General features: G+C 41.4%; 1 protein-coding gene across 1 annotated transcript in view; it reads right to left on the bottom strand.

Moving 5' to 3' along the window:
* The window catches only part of doc2a (double C2-like domains, alpha), a gene marked incomplete at its 5' end in the record, with an annotated part of 121186 nt that overhangs the window by 49598 nt on the left and 50526 nt on the right, over positions 1-21062 (bottom strand). Inside the window, 3 exons of the mRNA XM_079644925.1 lie at positions 1216-1342; positions 15285-15394; positions 16639-16713. Coding sequence (XP_079501051.1) covers positions 1216-1342; positions 15285-15394; positions 16639-16713 — 312 coding nt within the window. The remainder of the gene's footprint in view (positions 1-1215; positions 1343-15284; positions 15395-16638; positions 16714-21062) is intronic.

Here is a 21062-nt window from a genome sequence, read left to right as displayed (position 1 = left end):
GATCTGCCCCTGCACATCAGACAGGCTCCCACACTGTGGAACGATCTGCCCCTGCACATCAGACAGGCTCCCACACTGTGGAACAATCTGCCCCTGCATATCAGACACACTGCCTGCTTTTAAATCGCTTCTTAAAACCCACCTCTTCTCCTTAGCGTATTAACATATTTTAGAGTGTTGCTTTTATTGCTTTTAAATTGTCTATTGTTTTTACTTGTAATTGTTTTATGGTGCGTGAGCTGTGCTGTGTTATTTTTTGTATGTTTTGTTTTGTTCATAACAGTTTGTAGTTCACAATAAAACTCTATGAGCTGCCAACTAGACTTATTCTCTCTATTATCCAAAGAGAGAAGACTATGTGAAAATGGCACTCCTAACTTGATTTATTACCTTAGTAAACAGTACGCTGATTAGTTTATGGTACTAGTATTTAGTTTTAAGTCTTCTTCAATAAATTATGTTCATTTAGTCAATAAAGGTATAGTTTGAAGTAAAATCGACAATAAAGCATCATATGGTTTAGGGCAGGGCAACTTTGAGATTGACAGGTCATTACCATTGCGTTGTTGTGTTTAAGTCTTACAACCTTAACCTTTTCTAGTTTGTGTTATCACTTCGTTAAAGTTAATGTAACAATTTTGACCGTCTACCTAATGTTCAGAATTAGGTTAGACTTAGTCCCACCTTTTGTGTCACACTGGTTACCAAAAAAAAGATGGCATTGGACAAAAACCACGTTGGCGACACATTTAACAAAGATGGCGGCAACGAAAAACCCAAAAGGCGACAGCGACCAACCAAATTGGAGTTGGCCACCAAAAACAAAGACGCAAACAAAAACGAACACACCAACAGATGACATTTTTTTTATCTTTAACTCAATCTTTCCCTACCGCTTTGTGAACCAATGACAAAGCTTTTTGAAAGCACACAGGATTGTGGATCATTAGCCAGAAAAGCATAATGGAAATTGGATCGGATGCAGGAGAACATACTGGTACTTTTGACTAAATACTTTCTATGCGCAGTCAGTTCCTCCGTCGAGGGGTGTGTGTGTGTGTGTGTGTGTGTGTGTGTGTGTGTGTGTGTGTGTGTGTGTGTGTGTGTGTGTGTGTGTGTGTGTGTGTGTGTGTGTGTGTGTGTGTGTGTGTGTGTGTGTGTGTGTGTGTGTGTGTGTGTGTGTGTGTGTGTGTGTGTGTGTGTGTGTGCGCTTACCGGAGGTGGGTGCTCCAGGCAGGTGTGGAAATGTTTCGTCTGGTCGGGTTTCACACGTTTCAGAGGCACCCGGGACTCTCCGATCAACTCATTATGAGTCAACTTATCCTCGTCACACACTGTCAACCTGCGGAGGAAAGGAAGCAAGGACACAGGAAGGTTAAAACAAGGAGACAAGAGGAAACAAGCAGAGAAGAGAGGAAACAAGGAGACAAGAAATTAAGAGAAAACAAGAGAGACAATAGTAACGGTGATAGGAAACAAATATATGGAACAATGAAACACAAGAGAGGAGAAAAAACAGGGGAGGAAACAAGGAGAGAAAAGGAAAATGTAACAAAGATTTTAGAAAAGAAGAGAGGGGGAACAGAAGAGGAAAAGGGAGAAAGGAAACACGGAAAATGTAATGGGCAGAAACAAGAAAGGAATTAAGAGAGGAAACAGGAGAGGAGAGAGGCGACAAAAAGAAGAGAGAAAATAGGAAACAGGAGAGAAAACAAAGAGATGAGAGGAAACAAGAGAGGGAATAGGAAAGTAAACACAGAAAAAACAGCAGAGGAAACAAGTCAGAAGTGACAATCTTAAAGAGAGAAAACAATATGGATTAAGAGGTTTTTACAAGGACAAAAGGAAACAGGAGAGGAAAAAAGGAGAGAGGGAACAAGTAAACGGTAGTGACGGAAGGACACAAAGCAGAAATTAAGAGAGGAGAGAGATGACAAAGAAAAGAAAGGAAATAATATATGATATAAGATGGAAAACAGGAATCAGAAGGAAAGACAAGGAAAAGACAAGGACACAAAGATAGGAGAGGAAACAAGGAAGGGGCAGGAAACAAGAGAAAACAGGAAAGAAAACAAGGAGAATAGACAGTATAAAAGAGGAAAACAAGAGCAGAAGAGGACATAAGGAGATGAAACAAGGAATAGGAGAGGAGAGAGGAAACAAGGAGAGGAAACGGGACACAAAAGAAGAGAGGAAACACAAAACAGGAAACAAAAGAGAGGAAACAGACAAATAAATAGGTAACAAGAGAGGAAAAAAAAAAAAAAAAAGCAACAAAAACTGGATACAAGGAGATAGGAATCAGAGATAAGGAGAGGAAACAGAGTAGGTTGTACAGCAGTAAACATGTGTGTGCTTCAGAGCCACAGAGCTGACAGCAGCTTACACAGAACAAACAGACTTTACATGTGGAGGCAGATAGTGTGGAACAAAGCAGAGAATAGAGAACACAAACATAAGATAGAGCTTTATTGTCTCTCTTAGGAGAAATGTGTTTTGTGCATCGAGATAATACACATAAAACATTCAGGTCAATCAGTCATAGATACAGAACAGAGATCACATATCACATGGCAAAGAAACAAACAAGAAACATACAGGTGCAGCACTTTCCCTATTGCACATATCCCTATTACACATACATAATCAAATTGCACTTCCCCTATTTAACCTTCTCGATTGCACAAACTACTCTGTAAACATTGCACCTCCCAACAACTCCTAACACAGCATAATCACAATTGTTTCTGACTGTTCAGCAGCTCGATTGACAGCAGAACAAAGGAAAACTTATACCTGTTCAATTTACAGCTTGGTAATCTATACCTTCTGCAGCAACTCAAACTCTCTATACAGGATGTGTTTGGTGTCGCATGTGATTTTACGGCCTTGCTTTCTCCCCATCTCCTCAAATATCTCCTGAAGAGAGGATGGTGGAAGCATGCCAATTATTTTTCCAGCCCTTTTTATCAAGCTCTGGAGTTGTGATTTAGATTTAACTGACAAGTTACCAAACCATGTTGTGATGCCATAACGAATAATAGACTCAATTGCTGCCCTGTAGAACATTAACATGATACATTTATCCACTCCATGAACCCTGAGCCTATGCAGAAAATGCAGGCGCTGGCTTATCTTTGAGCATACCTGATCCACCTGATGGGCCCAGCCTAACTGAGCATCAAAATAAATCCCCAAATATTTAAAACGTGTAACCTGCTCAACTCCCTCCCTGTTGATAAGGACTGGGCTGTGATCACCTACTGACTTGGGGTCAAAGATCGTTTCCTTTGTTTTTTTTAACATTTAGCACCAGGTTGTGCGCCTCACACCACTTCACGACCTCTTCAATCTCAAGTTTATAAATAGAAATGTCTGAGTCTCTAGTCAGTAGACTAAGTATGGCTGTGTCATCAGAAAACTTTATAATGTGGTTGTGTGTGTGCTGACTCCTACACTAATTTGTGTAGAGTGTGAAGAGAAGAGGAGAGCTAACGCAGCCTTGTGGTGCCCCTGTGTTTATGACCTGTGTGTCAGAGAGGGTCGAGTTTACTTTCACCTGCTGCTGTCTTTCAGTTAGGAAGGAGTGATACCATCTGATTAGGTAAAGGTTCACATCCATCTGTTTGAGCTTTTTTAACATAATTTGGGGAAGAATAGTATTAAAAGCTGAGCTAAACCCATGAACATTAATCTAGCATAAGCTAAAGGATTTTCCAGGTGTTTTAAAATGAAGTGAGTTGTAGAGGTCAGAGCATCATCTGTACCTCTACCATCGCTGTACGCAAACTGGTAGGGGTCCAAGAGGTGTTGCACCTCAGTTCGCAAGTTCCCTACAATAATCCGTTCTAGTGACTTCAAAACTATTGAGGTCAAAGCCACTGGTCTGAAGTCGTTGGTATCATGTGGGCATGTTTTTTTTGCAACTTGTATGATGACAGCTTTCTTCCATATTTGAGGGATGCTTCCCGTCAGCAGAGAGCTGGAATAATGGACTCCAGGCAGGGGTGAGCTCGTCTGCAAACGTTTTCAGCAGGAGTGCCGAAATACCGTCTGGCCCACTGGCCTTCTTAGTATGCAGTTGTTTGAAAACCCTGGCCACAGCACCATCATCAATTATTATTATTCTATTGTGTATTGGGTCAACGGTTAAAGAGGTTGACAAGTTATACATGCATCAATGTTAGAAGCAGAATTAATATCAAAACGTTTGTAGAAGTTGTTAAGTTCATTTGCTTTGTTAAGCTCATCCAGAACATGCATCTCCCTCTTGCCGGAGTTCAGATTTGTAATTTCTTTAACAGAATCCAACAGTTCTTTCGAGTTCTTGGTTGAGAAAGCATCTCGGACACTCAGACTATATTGCTCTCGGGCTTCTTTAAGTTTTCCCTTTAGTTCTCTTTGAGCTGATCTCAGTTGTATTGCATAGTTCTTTTGAAAAGCGATATTTCTTCATCGGATACACTGTTTAATATCCGATGAGATGTAGTCTTTATTGTTTGGATATATCCTAATGGTCTTTTTTGGCACAACAGTATCAACACAAAAATGAATGTAGTCTGTGATGGTCTCAGCGATGGTATTGGTGTCATTGTCCTGGTAGAATACTTCCCAATCTGTGGCCAGGAAGCAGCCACTTAGCTTTTCTTTATGCTCATCCTGCCATAGACTGACAGTTTTAGAGACAGGTTTACTTCTCTTGATGGCAGCCTTAAAGGTGAGGATTAGCTGGACGGTGTTATGGTCCGAATTTGAAAGGGGGGGTCTAATCCGAGCAGCATACGCATCTTTGATGTTGCCATAACATTTGTCCAGTATGTTATTTTTCCGGGTGCCATTTTTTACGTATTGCTGGAATCCCAGAAGTGCTGGTTGTAGCTTACAGTGATTAAAATCTCCAATAACAAATATAGGTGCATCAGGTTTGTTCTTTAACTGCTCGTGCACGCAGTCCGCTACACGTGAGGCAGCCTTTGATGCGTTCCCATTGGGTGGGATGTAAACAGCACAGATAAAAATGTTCCCATAGTCTCTAGGTAAGTAAAATGGTCTCAGACTTAGGCATAAGAGTTCGATATCGGGAGTACACACAGTGTCTTTTGTTGTGTAATTGCTGCACCAAGAGTCCTTTATATAAGCGCAAATGCCTCCCCCCCTCACTTTCACTGAGTTACTGTTCCTGTCCATACGAACGTTTGAAAAGCCCTGTACCTGAACCAATGAGTCTGGGAAGTCTTCCTGAAGCCAGGTCTCAGTGAAAATAAGCTTTGACACATCAAACGTCACTGGAAATGTATTCATACAGCACGAGAGAAAAATATTTCTATTATTTATGAAGCGAATCAGAATGAGATTTGATGCCGTTTTCCTTCATAATGGATATATATATATATATTTTAAATTTATTTTCCCTTTGAATTTCCAGTCGGCAACATTTTCTTTAATATATTCTAGATCCATTTCATGATTTTCTTATTTTTTTTTATTGTATTTATTTTTGAACTGTCTGGAGACTTTAATACCTGAATTTAAAAATACATGTAAAAGTTAATAAGAATACTTAAAAACACATTGAAAAGAAAAGTAATACAGAGTCAAATAAATAAATAAAGCAGAAATATGAACTAAGTATACAAAACAAACAAAAAAAAATATTTTTTGTATTGATTAATTAGGGCCTACATAATTTTTTATTATTATTTTAGTACATATAATTGCATATTCATTTACTTATCAAGACTTTTTGGCAGGTTTGTCCTTCATAATTTGAGACATTTTGGTTTGAGTTCAATTTGTGTGAAGCTAAATTTGATCTGAAATTGAAATTCTCCAAACTTAAATACAAACTATAATCATCTCCAGCTGGTGTGCATAATTTGAAAGACAGGTTTCACGATTTTATTATAATTGAGTTTTAATCATATTTTAGTATTCGAAACAAACTGTATACATTCAGGAATACAAATATGATACCGCTAAAAATTTTTAATTTTTTATTGTAGTTTAGCATCGTTTGTAGAATTAAAAAATGCCCTCTCTTTCCAGAACACTCTTAAAGTGTGAAAGAAAAACACACACACTTCCAGGTCCGAGGTAAAACCACCAAATGTGTTTCTCTTGTTTTAAAGCAGGGTGAGTCTCAGAGGAGGATGTTTCTGAGGAGGCAGTGGAGCAGGAACAGCGAGACGCTCTCTGCTACATTCACACGAACATCACAAATTCACTTTGACTAATGCGTTGTTGATGAAATACAATTGCTGCCATAAAGTTAGGAGGTGTTGTATTTCATCTTCATCAACTTCAAACACACACGTTAGTATGCAGAACGCTGCAGGACTCATTATTTACTGTTGTCATCAACACATATGATATGATAGATTTATTATTTACAAACAAAGCTGACAGAATAGTTAAAACCTACAACTTCTTGACTGGTCTTTCTGACCATAATCTTGTTATTTTTGCCAGGAAACTCACAAAAAAAGGTTCATGGCCAAACCTAAAACCCCTGCCTTCGGTTCTTGCTTCATCCCCAAAAATCTGCAACAACGTTTTATGGAGGCAGTGAAAATTATTGATTGGGGTGACACTGCACTGTAAGAAACGTATCGTGAAATTCACAGTATTTAACTGTCAGCAGTTGACAAGTTACTTACTGTAAAATGAATTACAGTAAGAAACTTGTCAATATTTGCCAGTTACTTACTGTAAAATGAATTACAGTAAGTAACTTGTCAATTGCTGCCAGTTAAATACTGTAAAGGTAATCACAGTAATTAGAAGTTTTTATTTACAGTAACAGTGTAAAATGAAACACAGTAACTTCCAAGTACTGTATTTGTGTTTACGGTAATAGTATTTTAACTGTGAAATGAAACACAGTAAATAGCATTTACTTTATTCTTTATTACAGTAGTAGTATTATAGCTGTAAAATGAAACAGTCATATTTAATTACTTTATTTTTTGTAACAGCAGTAATGTTATAGCTGTAAAATAAAACAGTAATTTCCAAGCATTGTATTTTTGTTTAAGGTAATAGTATTTTAACTATAAAATAAAACACTGCCATTTAAAAAGTACTGTATTTTTGTTTACGGTAATAGTGTTTCAACTGTAAAATAGAAACTGTAATGCTATACATTTAAGTTACAGTATCAGTATTGTAACTGTAAAACAATTTATTATAGTATACTTCCTGTCATGCTGGTAATTTACAGATTACCAGAAATTCTTGGCAATATTTTAAAGCTCACCAATAACTGCAGGGAGACAGCAAACAATACATTTTAACAATGTATTCTTAATCGTTGAACGGTATCAAGACCATGTATTCTCTTTAGCTAAATTATACATATTTTCGTCCATAAAACAATTGATATTAATATCCAAAAACATGCAGATTGCATTTTTAAAACAGTGGCGATAACAAATCAACGCAAAAAATATGAAGCCATTTCTTCTGCCAAGCCATTTTAGAGACGTGCTGTTGTTGAAAAGGTGTCACGACCTCGACACAAACTGGAGAACCCAAATGCACGACCCAGAGACACAGTCTTGAATGTAACAAAAATTGTCTTTTTAATGTCATTGAACAGAAAATCCCTCTTAACAGAGTAAGTACTGGAATAACAAAAAAACGCTCACAAGGAGGAAAAAACTAAGCATAACAAAAAGAGAAATTAAGATAAACTTAAACTAACAAAACAACTAAACCTAACAAGACTGGAAACGATCCTCTCTTTGCTGAGGCCTGGCACGACCACACATGGGAACAAACACGAACTGACATAGGACAGAGGAGAGAAAGGACTATTTAAACATGAGGGGAGTGGGAACAGGTGGAAACAATCAGGGGCGGGGCAGACGCTGACGAAGGCGGGAAAACACACAAAGGGAGGAAGTAAAAGGGCCTGAAATGAGAGACAAGAGGGCCCATTCCCAAAGCGCCCCTACACCTTTTTGGCAAATACATTATCACTATTCATAGATAATACACAATATTTGAAAACACTTTGAGTACAAACAACCAAATGCATGCAGGAATGGACCCTGTACTGAACTTACAAACCTTACACGTGTAAGACATTTTGATAAGCTAACCGAGTACAGCTAGCTTAACTTGCTTTTTCACTAAGCGGCCTGACGTCGGACTGTCAAACTTTGTCTACGGTTACATAAATTAACTGACGAAATTGTTTGTATTAATTACTTTCTTTGTCTCTTGAGTTATCATGTCCATTAGGGGAGGTTACTTCCTGGTTCAGCAAAGGGCGTGGCCGAGTGCTGAGGACTCATAAATACTGCAAGGAGCCAATTGGGACAGATTGGGACAAACCACATGCTTCCATGTTAAAGGGGGGATTTGGGTTTTGTCAGTGTCCTTTGTGTTTTCTGTTATTATTAATTATCCCTTGGTTTCGACTTGGTTTGGCCAAGCCCCTATATAGGTTCCTTGGTTTTTTCTAGCTGAGCCACAGCACGTACACTGAAACTTCCTGAAAACACTGCAATATATTTAGTCCTGTATTTATTTATTTATTTATTCCTACATTTATTTATGCTTTTATTTATTTATACGTATGACATGTTCCGACCTCTATATAAGGGAGGGTCCGAGCTCTCTTAATTCTATTGTGTCAGCACCGGGCCCGGGTACAGGAGGGGTAATAACGTTCTTATTATACATCCATATGAGCGTTGTGGTTCAACCGATCTGAATCGCTTTCTGAAGCAGTCACGTGGTATCGACAGGCAGCGAGGCTTCGTTTGTCATCGGTGAGGTCACTGGCCCAAAACGATACAAGCCTCGATACAAGGTTCAGAAAAAGCTTCGGGGATTACTCGACACACGCTCCGAAGCCTCGGCGCAATACGTAACATCACTAGAGTTAACACCTAAGTGTTAAGTTGATGCCATGTTTGTTTGAGGTATTTTCCGTTGACCCCTTTTATAGACCTAGTTATTATTAGTATATTATGATGTTTTCTGCGGACCTTTGGGTAAATAAAAAACACAGTTTATTCAAACCTGTCCTGTTGTTCATACCCCTCACTGTTTATTCATCATTCAATTAATTCTATATTTTATTGTGTACTTTTCACTTTATTGGTTTTTGCACTCCTGGTTAGAAGCTAAACTGCATTTCGTTGTCTCAGTACCTGTAATATGTGCAATAACAATAAAGTTGAATCTAATCTTGAGCAGGAACAAATGTATTTACTTAGTACATGTCTGACATTAACGATTAGAGACATTTGTGCATTTTTTATAAATGCAAACTGGTCAAGACCGCTGACGGAAGTACTTTTGAAAAGTAGTGGTTCTTACTTCTAGATGTAGGATTCAACCCCCCTTGTATTGATTTGCTTTAAAATGAACAGACACTCGAGTCATTCATTTGTAGTGATATAATAATTGTGGGATTTCTATTGCATCCACTTCATCTGCAATGAAAAAAGCCAACGCAATTTCCGCCATTGCAAACCGAGTCAAGCCGACTCCGAGCCGTCCGACTTCAGGCGAGCTTTTTGAGACCTCCCCCAGCTGCAATCGGCAATTCTCGTCTACTTTCGAGGCGAGCCGCAGCTCATCTCAAACAAGCCTATTTTTTCTGTTGACCGTTTTTGTCCCTATAGTTTGTCGTTCGTTTTTGTTTCTTAAATATTGTCAGACACCTCGGTGTGGACTTTTTCTTTGAAAACGTGTCACACCAACCCAGTCTCACAAAAAAAAATGTAATAACTACGTTGGTCCACAACGTAGGACGTAGTATTTCTACAAAAACGCCTCTGAAATTGTAAGATCCCTACGTTTTTTTTCACCATTCATTTCAATGTCACGTGATCTTCACATTTCTCCCTGCAGAAAAAAAAAAAAAGTTTTATTCTCGGTGTAAAATGCCTATTTTAAAGTTAGTTTGGCCATTAAAATGCATTTTGATGTCATTTGATGCGAGAAATATGAGTTGTTATTTCAGATTATGTGTGTAGTGGATGTACATGATCTTTAGTTTGCTAGTTATTACGAAGATTACTTCAGGAAATTGTGTCTATACAACGTTTTCATTGTTACCAAGGTGGTTGCTAGGGACGCTGCTATCGATATTATTTCTGTTATGTTGTGTAACTGTTTAATGGTGTTATCTTTATTGCTACCTCCTTCCCCGTCAATGTATAGTGTTGGTGCACAGCGCAAACGTATTAGTTTAACAAAATCCGCATCTAAAATGGTGCCATAAATACGTTATTTTCCCCTGTGCAATTCCAGTCTCACATGTCACATCACATCGTCATAAACAAATACCGGAAACAGACCGAAAACACTTTATTCCGAGTGTGCTTGCTTTTCTCTTTGGAGGTCATCACATAACGGCATTGTAATACACGGTTCGGCTGCATTACATATTACATATCTGCTGTAATTCTCTATTTATAGAGCCTTGATGAGAAGACTTCTAGACAAACATGAGGAACTGCCGCCAACACTGAAAACGTGACGTGGATCATAAATATATCAACAATTAAACAACAACTGTATTTACACCATAAACGTACACTCTGGGCGACACAGGGCGACTGTGGCTGCGAGGGAGTGCGGTCGTCTTTCAACCAGAAGGTTGTGGGTTCGATCCCAGGCCATGCAGTCAACATGTCGATGTATCCTTGGGCAAGATACTTAACCCTGAGTTGCTCCCGATGGCATGGCCAACGGTGTGTGAATGTGTGTGAATGTTAGGTCCTATAGAGTAAGGTACACTGCTCTGTATGAATGGGTGTGAATGGGTGAATGACATGTAGTATGTAAAGCGCTTTGAGGGGTCTTAAAGACTGGATAAAGCGCTATATAAGTACAGTCCATTTACACTCCTGATATAAAGGGACACCTAGTGGTTAAAGCATGTTATTGAATTTAGTTATTTTTATTATTAGATATTAATAGGATTCCTATAAAGCATATTCATTGCTCGTTATTCTCTACTAATAGTTAATTAAAGACTGTATATAATGACTATTTTGCACATCCCTTTCCAGATTTCAAGATTTTCTAAGGTTTATTGACATATATACACAAACGGTGTAGTTATGCAATGAATGAAAAACTTTGTGTATACCTCCAGCAATGTTAACTATGTTGAAGCACTTATTTTAACTGATATTATACATATGTATTATACTCTTATATAAGATGTATGTAGATAGTATAAGAAATGTGCAGAATATGACAGTTTAATGGTGGAGGTATACACAAATATTGATAGATGTCTTGTAATGCACTGTTGAGGAACCTGCGACCCAAGTTTTTCATCTCCGGCCTTGTCAGGTATTGAACAATCAATAAATAAAGAACACAGAATTATTAAATATAAAACACAGAATTTGTGTGATTATGCTAAATGAATACAAATAAACACCACTGCATATTTGAAATATAAGACTATGAAAAATATGCAACTAGAAAGACTACAAATCCCAGGGTCGCGTAAGTGATTGTTTTCCTCCAATAAGAGATAGATTATATCTATATTGCGCTGATCTTAGCTATCTATATGGCGCTGGCTAAGATAAGATAACTTTAAAAAGATGCCTGTGTGCTTAGTACCAGGTTGTTATCATACCAGCAATGGGTCTTGCTCGTTCTTTCGCTTCCCGTCTGATGAGAGGACCAGGAGTGGCTGGATCAAGTTAGCTACCTAGCTAGTAGCTAGCATTACAGCCTTGTCATTTTTATTAGCCTAATGTTAAACAGTAAGAGCAGTAGTCATATTTCGTGAACCCTTTGAAAAGTACTGTCACAGGTGTGATCATTCTATAATACACAATTTAAGCCCGGGGGGGAAATGCTAATGCTAACATCGGCGATCGCTGATCTTTTCTACTTCATGCTATCTGCACAAATGGTTGACATTAAACATTAAAAAGACCAGGCAGTTCAGAGAGAATCAAAGGAAAGCAGGCAGGCAGCTTTGCATGACATTCTTCTGGACGTGTTTCATTGTGGTGACAGTGAGGGTAGCAAGACAGTAGTGACGGCCATCTTGGTGACGTGTGTTGTTCTGCGAGACCAGAGATGTAGTTCATTGAGCGTTTCACACAAACAAATGTGTTACTTCACAGTTTAACGACAATTTTTTTTTTTTGACTTGCAAAATTATCTTTTAAATTGACAAACATCTTATGTGTAATTCGTGGCACAATTCAAACGGGATCGAAAGATAATCTTTCTCTCTCCATTGACTTCAACACAATCTTTTCGAAATAAGGTCCCATGGAGCTCCCCCGGAAGGGGAGCGACTTTGCCACTCTGTTCTAGTGAATTAATCTATCAGCACGAGGGAAGTTCCATCATCCTGGAAGGTGGCCACGGTGACACCGATCTTTAAAACTGGGGATAAGGCAATGATGTCCAATTATAGACCAATCAGCATCTTCCCCTGTGTCTCTAAGATTGCTGAGAAATGGGTGTCAAAACTAATCACCAAACATTTAGATAAAGGCTTCGCTCCACTCCACCCAATGCAGTTTGGTTTTCGTGCTCACCACTCCACTGAGACAGCTAACTGTGTCTTTGTGGAAAAGGTTAAATCTATGTTGGACACGAGCCCATATGTAGGTGCTGTCTTCCTTGATCTCAGGAAGGCTTTTGACACTGTTGACCACCAAGTGCTCCTTACAAAGCTGACTCATTTCAATTTTTCAGCAGATTCAATATATTGGGTTAAATCTTACTTATCGAACAGAAAACAGTGTGTTTTGGTCAACGGTACCAAATCCCCCTACCTCGTCAACCCTGTTGGGGTTCCACAAGGTTCCATTATTGGACCATTACGGTTTTCTCTGTACATTAATGACTTGCCTAATGTATGTCCTGAGTTATATGTGCAAATGTATGCAGATGATGCGGTCATCTTTGTACATGGGAAAAACACTGAAATAATCACATCTTGTCTCTCAAAGACAAGGTTCAACACTGGTTCAACACTGGCTGAACAACATTTGCTTACAGTTAAATGTAAAAAAAATAGTATGCATGATCTAGTCCCCCACTTCAAGTATCTTGGGGTCATAATGGACTCAAACTTGACTTTTAAGAAACATATTAAGAAAGTATCCAATACCATTAAATTCAACTTGCAAAATGTTAAACAAAGTAGACCCTTCTTAACTGTCAATGCTGCAAAGTCATACCTCCACTGTATGATTCTATCCCACATTGAATACTGTTTCACAAACTGGTCGTTTGCTTGTGCCACAAACCTGAAACCGATAGAACAGCTGTACAAGAGAGCTATCAAGGTGTTTGACAGAAAGCCACATTCATACCACCACAGTACCATCCTTGATGAACACAATTTCTTGAGTTTTGACAATTTTAAGTCTTTTAAAAGTATGTTTTTTTTAAATAAATGTTTACATGGACCTCCCTCCCTTCGGGGAATTCATCCACAAAAAACACACTGGACACTGCACTAGGTCAGAAACCAGAGGAGACTTTGAAGTAGAGTCCTGCTACCCGCACATATTGCCAATTAGTTCCGCAACCCGAACCGACCCTTCGGCACAAAATCCGCAACCCGACCCGAACCTGCATATATATGAGCAGTGAAAACATGCAATTATTAACACACGCACTTGCATATTTGTCTCAAATAGCATAGGATGTTGGTTATTTCCTCCATCTAGGATGACACCAAAAGCCTCCCAGACGTTGGATTTCGCTCTTGAGGAAGTGTTATTGAAAATGCTGTAGCCTATTCTCCGCTAGAGAGCTTAACCTCAGCCATTTCAAATGTGGCGCGCTCAGCAGCAGATTGATGCGGTGTAGAGGTTATGATTATGCACGGTCCCGCGGAGGAGAGGTCTGAGGATTTAAACATTAAACTAAATTATTATTATTTTAATATATTTATTATGCAACACCCGCGACCCGACCCGCATCATCTTTGTTTTACCCAGAACCGAACCCGGAAAAAAGCGTTTGAAAAAATACCACCCGCGAATCACTTTTTTTGCGGGTCACCCGTCGGGTACCCGACCCGATGCAGGACTCTGCTGTGAAGTCCACCGTAGACGGACCACTTTTGGACAAAGTGTCCTCTCCATTAAAGGCAGCTCATTGTCCCACTCTCAATAGTTTTAAAGGACAACTCAAAGAATGGTTGAGCAACAAACAGACGTGCAATCACCTCTAAATGCACTTTAATACAAGGGTATCCTCTTGCAGTTTATGTAGCTCTTGTATCTTCTCTGGCACTTTACAGTATATACCGTAGCTGCTACATTGTACTGCCATGTGGTAAATGCTTGTATGCTGCTCATGCTCTTTCTGCATGTCATGTATTTATTTTTGCTGTGTATAAATGTCATGTTCTTGTATGTTGTATGTGAGGGGACTGAAGATGGAAATTAGCTTAAAGCTAAAATCCGGCTCATTTACGCTTGTAAGCATTGTTTTGTTTTAAAGTGTTCATCGATGTGAACTGTGCCGGTTCAAATAAACAATTAAATAAATGCAGTAGAACTTTTAACACTTGCATTAAACCCTGAAATGATCTGTGTTGTCATTTTCTAGATTTACCAGAATGTTCTAGCAGTTATTTTATAAAATACATAAAATATATGTAAATAACATGCGAGTGTTACAAGTTCTTGGATGTAAATGTTGGACACGAGGGTCGCCATTCTCGGTAGGTGTGTTTATGTGTGTACGTGCAACTGTGCATATGTACGGAAGCCAAGTGTTTCTAATATTTCTGTCAATTGATTCATATATATATATAATATTTTTCCATTAGGTTTGTTCGCGCTGCCTCTGCCTCATGTTTAGTTAAGATTAAACGTCTGCTCCTGAGCTCCGTAATTAAAGTCTTTCCGCTCTGTTATTCCACTTATTTTGATTATGGACGGTGCCCCCCCCCCCCTCTGTGCCTTCAATGGTAACAAACATGAATTCATCATTACTGAGCTGCAGCATGTTGGAAATCCACACTAAAAATAGTAATTTTCATCAAACGCCACCTCTGATTACGCTCCAATTAAACCCAATCTGAAGGGTGGTTATTGTGTGTGTTTACATGCAGAAAACGGGGGAAAGATCACTTTCCTCCTGAGCTCCATTTATTATTTGTCCTGCTCTGACAGGTACATTAATGGAAGAGGACAACTGAGCTTCATATCTGAATGTCAAGATGTCCCAGAGCCTGATTAATCGCTGTAAGAGTAATCAGTCTGAAATGAGATCTGATCAAACTGGGAGCACACACACGTGCAAAAACACACACACACCTGAGCGTCTTCCTGTGCATGTCTTCTTCTGTGATCCCGGAGTAAGTGAGCGTTTCATTCCAGACCGGATTCAGAGAGTTACGGATCGTCCTTGTCTTCAGCTTATTGGCCTGAAGGACACATACATAAATGTGATTTATTATGCTCCGGTCAATATTCCATAATATGGAAGTCTTCTTTCAGACAAGTGGATATAAAACATACATTATCCACATTAAGGTGTATATTTAAGTTACATTTTCTATTTGTGTCCGTACATTTCTCATCAATTCAATAGAAGCCACCTTTACATAATGCGTCATTAGCATATTTAAGTGTTACATTCCAGAAAACTTGTAATAAAAAAATAATTGTGTCTGCAGTTTGTGCAAAAAGTATGGATTTTACAATATATTTAAAGAAGGTTTTCTGAACCAGAAATGTACACTTCAGTAGCACTAACCTACACCAAAAGTTACATTGCTCTCTATTATCTGAAGCTTTCTACAGAGGGCTGTATTCAAATATCATTCAGTGCCTGAATTAAAGAGCAATTTATTACTAAAAACATAACAAATCTTTTTTTTTTAAATGGTTGTTGACAGTATTCTCTGTGTGTAAAAGCCATAATTGGACTTGTTAAAGAGGACATATTGTGCTCTATTTTCCGGTTCATATTAGTATTGTGTGCCTCTACTGTACTGTGTTCAAAAAGCTCTTTATTCTTCTCATACTGCCTGTGCTGCAGCACCTATTTCACCCTCTGTCTGAAACCAGAGTCCAGTCTGCTCTGATTGGTTAGCTGGCCGGCGCTGTTGTGATTGATGAGATGTCCCGCCCCTTAGCGAATCATGTATAATGTGTTGGAGCGCTAGCCAATAGAAGTGCGAGTGTTACGCAGTGATGTCACTATGTTATAGAAGTAATCAAAGGAGTCCAATGGAGGCGTTTCAGGGGGGGAGAGTGTGGGAGAGAAACTCCCTCTGGAGGGAACACAGGGAGGGTTAGCCTTTGCAGACATGCACACAAACTATAACACAATACAAGAAAGGGAAAACCAGCATAGAAAAGTTTTATATTATATTAAACAGAGCAGCAGAGAAAGACTTTCAGTCAATTCTCCAGTTATTCTATATGCTCCACCAGGCAGCTGGGTGAGGAAGATTGAATTTCATGGCATTTTAAAATGATCTTATCTGAAACTGGCAGTACTTTACTTCACTATCAGTGACAAATATGTAAATTATTTCATTTCCAATACTCAAACACAAGAGTAACATGGAAAAAACACAGGGTCAGGTAACTGAAATATAATCATTTGATTTTCTGTTGAAGTATTCCTTTAAATTCAGGTTAATGAGTATCAGAGTCTCACCTTGCAGGCTCCGGGCAGCAGGTGCAGTTTGACGTACGGGTCGGACAGACCGTTGAAATCCATCGGCTTCAGACCCTGAAAATAAAACATTAAAATAAGATTAATTATGACGGCAAAGTCAGGTAAGCAGGTTCTGGTCCGGGTACCAGGGGTGGAAAGGTCAGTAGTAATTCTTCAGTCTAAAAATACTCTTGAGTTCAAAACGTTAATTAAAGTACAAATATTATATGCAAAATGTACTTAAATTATTAAAAACAAATTATTCATGGTATAGATTACAGGGGTCGGCAACAGGCGGACCGCGGTCCGGATCCGGACCCAGACGCCGACTCATACGGACCTGGACCTATAATCAATACATTAATAGGGGATTTCAATTTTGACGGGACGATTCTATTTTAACCGCTGCCGACAGGGGGTGAAAGAGACGAGTGAGTGATACAGGGAGAGAAGAACACAGAAGAAGAGATGAGAGAGCACGGCAGAGAGAAGCAACAGGCAACAGGCGTGTTAGCAGCAGACAGGGAGAGACAAATAATTACACATGGCGCTCTCCAAGAAGAGGAAAGTGGACAGTGAGAAAAGATCACTCGGCCACCAGGGTAGGTGGAGAGGGTCAGGAGGACGGGACTGAGCTGACCGCCCAGGGGCACAGCAGAGGACCAGGAAGGGATCTCTGGCGGACGGCCCGGGGGCAAGACAGATTCCGAGGTTGGGGTTATGGAGGGGCGAAGGCCACCGCAGGCGAACTCAGGGGGCCGAGCATGAGGTCGAGGACTGCGGCCGGAAAAGTCAGGGGGCCGAGCATTAGGGCGAGGACCGCGGCCGGGAAAGTCAGGGGGCCGAGCATGAGGGCGAGGACTGCGGCCGGGAAAGTCAGGGGGCCGAGCATTAGGGCGAGGACCGCGGCCGGGAAAGTCAGGGGGCCGAGCATGAGGGCGAGGACCACGGCCGGGAAAGTAAGGAGGCCGGGCTTGAGGGTTAAGACCGCGGCACTCAGGCGGCCGGGCTCGAGGGCGAAGGCCGTGGCCCTAAGGGGGCCGGGCTCGAGGGCGAAAACTGCGGCTCACAGGGGGGCCGGATCGAAGACTGTGGCTCTCAGGGGGCCGGGCTCGAGGGCGAAGACCGCGACTCTCAGGGGGCCGGGCTCGAGGGCGAAGACCAGACAGCTCCAGAGGCCGAGCAGAGCCCGGTGTTGGCTGAACAGGAACCGGAGCCGGTGGGATAGGCCTCGGCAGGATCCCCCACGGAAGAGGACCAGGTGTTGGTAGGACCCCCGGCGAGACAGATGATGGCGGGGCCTCCAACGGAACAGGACAAGGGGTTGGCAGTACCCCCGGCAGGACAGGTGATGGCGGGGCCTCCAACTGGACTGGACATAGAGCTGGCAGGACCCCCAGCGGAACCTCCAAAGGCACGTGACATAGAGTTGGCAGGACCCCCGGTAGAAGAGTAGTCGGCGGGACCTCCTACGGAACAGGACAAGGGATTGGCAGGACCCCGGCAGAAGAGTAGATGGCGGGACCCCCAACGGGACAGGACATAGGTCTGGCAGGACCCCCAGCGGAACCTCCAATGGCATGGGACATAGAGTTGGCAGGACCCCCGGTAGAAGAGTGGTCGGCGGGACCTCCAACGGAACAGGACAAGGGATTGTCAGGACCCCCGGTAGAAGAGCAGTGGGCGGGACCCCCAACGGGACAGGACATGGAGTTGGCAGGAACCCCAGCGGAACCTCCAACGGCACTTGAGAAGGGACTGGAGTGGGGACTCGAGAGAGGGCTTGAGAGGGAACTCGAGAGGAAACTTGAGAGATGACTTGAGAGGTGACTTGAGAAGGATCTCGAGAGGGAACTTGAACGGAGACTCGAGAGGAGACTTGAGAGGGAACTCGAGCTGTGACTTGAGAGGGAACTTGAGAGGTGACTTGAGAGGAGACTCGAGAGGAAACTCGAGAGAGGGCTTGAGAGGGAACTCGAGAAGTGACTTGAGAGGTAACTCGAGAGGGGACTCGAGAGGAGACTTGAGAGGAGACTGGAGAGGGGACTCGAGAGATGACTTGAGAGGGAACTCGAGAGATGACTTGAGAGGGAACTCGAGAGATGACTTGAGAGGGAACTCGAGAGATGACTTGAGAGGGAACTCGAGAGGGGACTTGAGAGATGGCTTGAGAGGGAACTTGAGAGGGGACTCGAGAGGGAACTCGAGAGGTGACCTGAGAGGGAACTCGAGAGGCGACTCGAGAGGTAACTCGAGAGGAGTCTTGAGAGGGAACTGGAGAGGAGACTCGAGAGGGAACTCGAGAGGGGAATTGAGAGATGACTTGAGAGAGAACTCGAGAGGAGACTTGAGAGATGACTTGAGAGGGGACTTGAGAGAGGACTTGAGAAGGGTCTTGAGAAGGGTCTTGAGTCGGTCGGTACGCCGACAGGACACGGGGAGCTGGCGTTGGCTGGAGAGCCAACAGGAGACGAGGTGCTAGAGTCGGCCGGTACGCCGACAGGACTTGAGGAGCTGGTGTCGGCTGAACAGCCAACAGGAGACGAGGTGCTGGAGTCGGCCGGTACGCCGACAGGACTCGGGGAGCTGGCGTTGGCCGGTAAGCCAGTCCTGGAGCCGAAACTGGAGTCGGGACCATGGCTACTGGGGGCGGTTCTGAAGCCGGGACCATGGCAGCTGGGTCCGGAACCAGGGCCGGAACCGGTTCTGGAGCAAACACTGGGTGAGAAGCAGGGGCTGACGCCAGACGGACCACACCGATGCGTGTGGTATCAAAAAGGGAATTGGGAGACCTGGGTCTATCAGGATCGGGAAAACAAACCGTGAGGTAATCCAAAAGCCAGGCAGGTAAGAATTTAATCAAATCTTGATTCTTCATCGTAAGTTTGCATGCATCTGCCAGAGCAGCCTCTCGCTGCTGAACCCTGACCGCTCCCATCCATCGATGAGCGCAGGCAGACAAAGAAAAGGTATAATCCAATAGTTCCTGCTCAAACGGATCTGTTGGGCCCATATGTCTGGTCGGTTCGTAATGTTACAATGTGTGTAGGAAGCAGGACCCAAATGCAGATTAAAGTGACAAAAATAACTCCTTTATTCCAAGGCTAAACTATTCACAAAGACTGAACAGAACATTCACCGCAGACCAAGTCATTACACAAGACGAACCGACAAAGACAGACAGAAAAAACAGAACTTAAATACACACAAGAATAATCATACAAACAAGACACAGGTGAGGAGGGAGGAGGAAACACAGGGACACCAGGTGAACACAATCGGGTAAATTAGACACACCAGGGAAACTAACGACATGGAACCACAGACAGATCTAAACAAGACAAAACACAATGCAGACAGAAAACCAAAGACAGATCTAGACAAGACAAAACACAACACAGACAGATCGTGACACCATGGCGCTCATTAAAAGTGCCAAAACGCCACTATGAGACAAAACACAAAGTGTTTGACCAAACATTCCCTCTCAAGTCAGAACTGAGGTCACAAAAACTAAATATCGTTCCAGCGCAGGCTAACCGAGGCTAACCAATGAGCGCCTGCATGTGTATGAGAATGGCCCTGACACCATTTCAGCCCAGATTTAAACTCCTGGCAGGACAAGCTCGAGCTCAATTCTCGCACTGAACAGAACAAAGTGAGTGAGGGACTGCAATATAAGAGGGAAAGAAAGAGAAACTTTAAAACTGTTCAGTTGTTATGATGTGTAAAGACTGATATTGTTCTATAATCGTCTGAAACTGTTATGTCATGATGTGAAACGGTTAACAAAAAAAAGGGAAACTCAAGCTGCTGCTACACTTTATTTTATTTATCTAAAACTAAGCACTTTTAAGATGCACACATTTTCAAAAGCTATTTTATTTTTAAATGCAGCCAGAGAGGAACATTACACATATCCACAGTATTTACTGTATATCTGTATAGTTCAATGTTAATTGACAATAAATATTGTTGTTTATGAATTGTACTTTCTTTATTTGATTGGCAGTCAGTTGTTGATTACATGCAGACGTTGATAAAGCTACAGGCTATTCAATATATATCACACTAATTCATAAAGCAAGTTAGACATTTGAAGCTCCGGACCTTTGCATGGGGAGATTTTCTCGAACTGGACCTCGTTGAATTTTTGTTGCATAGGCTACCCCTGGTGTAGAATGTCTCTATTTTCAAAGTGGCGTTTTTTTTACCCTGAACAAAAATATAAATGCAACACTTTTGTTTTTGCTCCCATTTTTCATTAGATGAACTCAAAGATCTAAAACATTTTCTAAAAACACAAAATAACCATTTCTTTCAAATATTGTTCACAAATCTGAAAAAATCTGTGATAGTGAGCACTTCTCCTTTGCCGAGATAATCCATCCCTCCTCACAGGTGTGGCATATCAAGATGCTGAT

This window comes from Notothenia rossii (genome assembly GCF_949606895.1).
Source record: "Notothenia rossii genome assembly, chromosome: 8".
Classification (NCBI taxonomy): domain Eukaryota; kingdom Metazoa; phylum Chordata; class Actinopteri; order Perciformes; family Nototheniidae; genus Notothenia; species Notothenia rossii.
The sequence above is the reverse complement of the archived record's forward strand: the minus strand, read 5'-3'. Positions and strand labels throughout refer to the sequence as shown.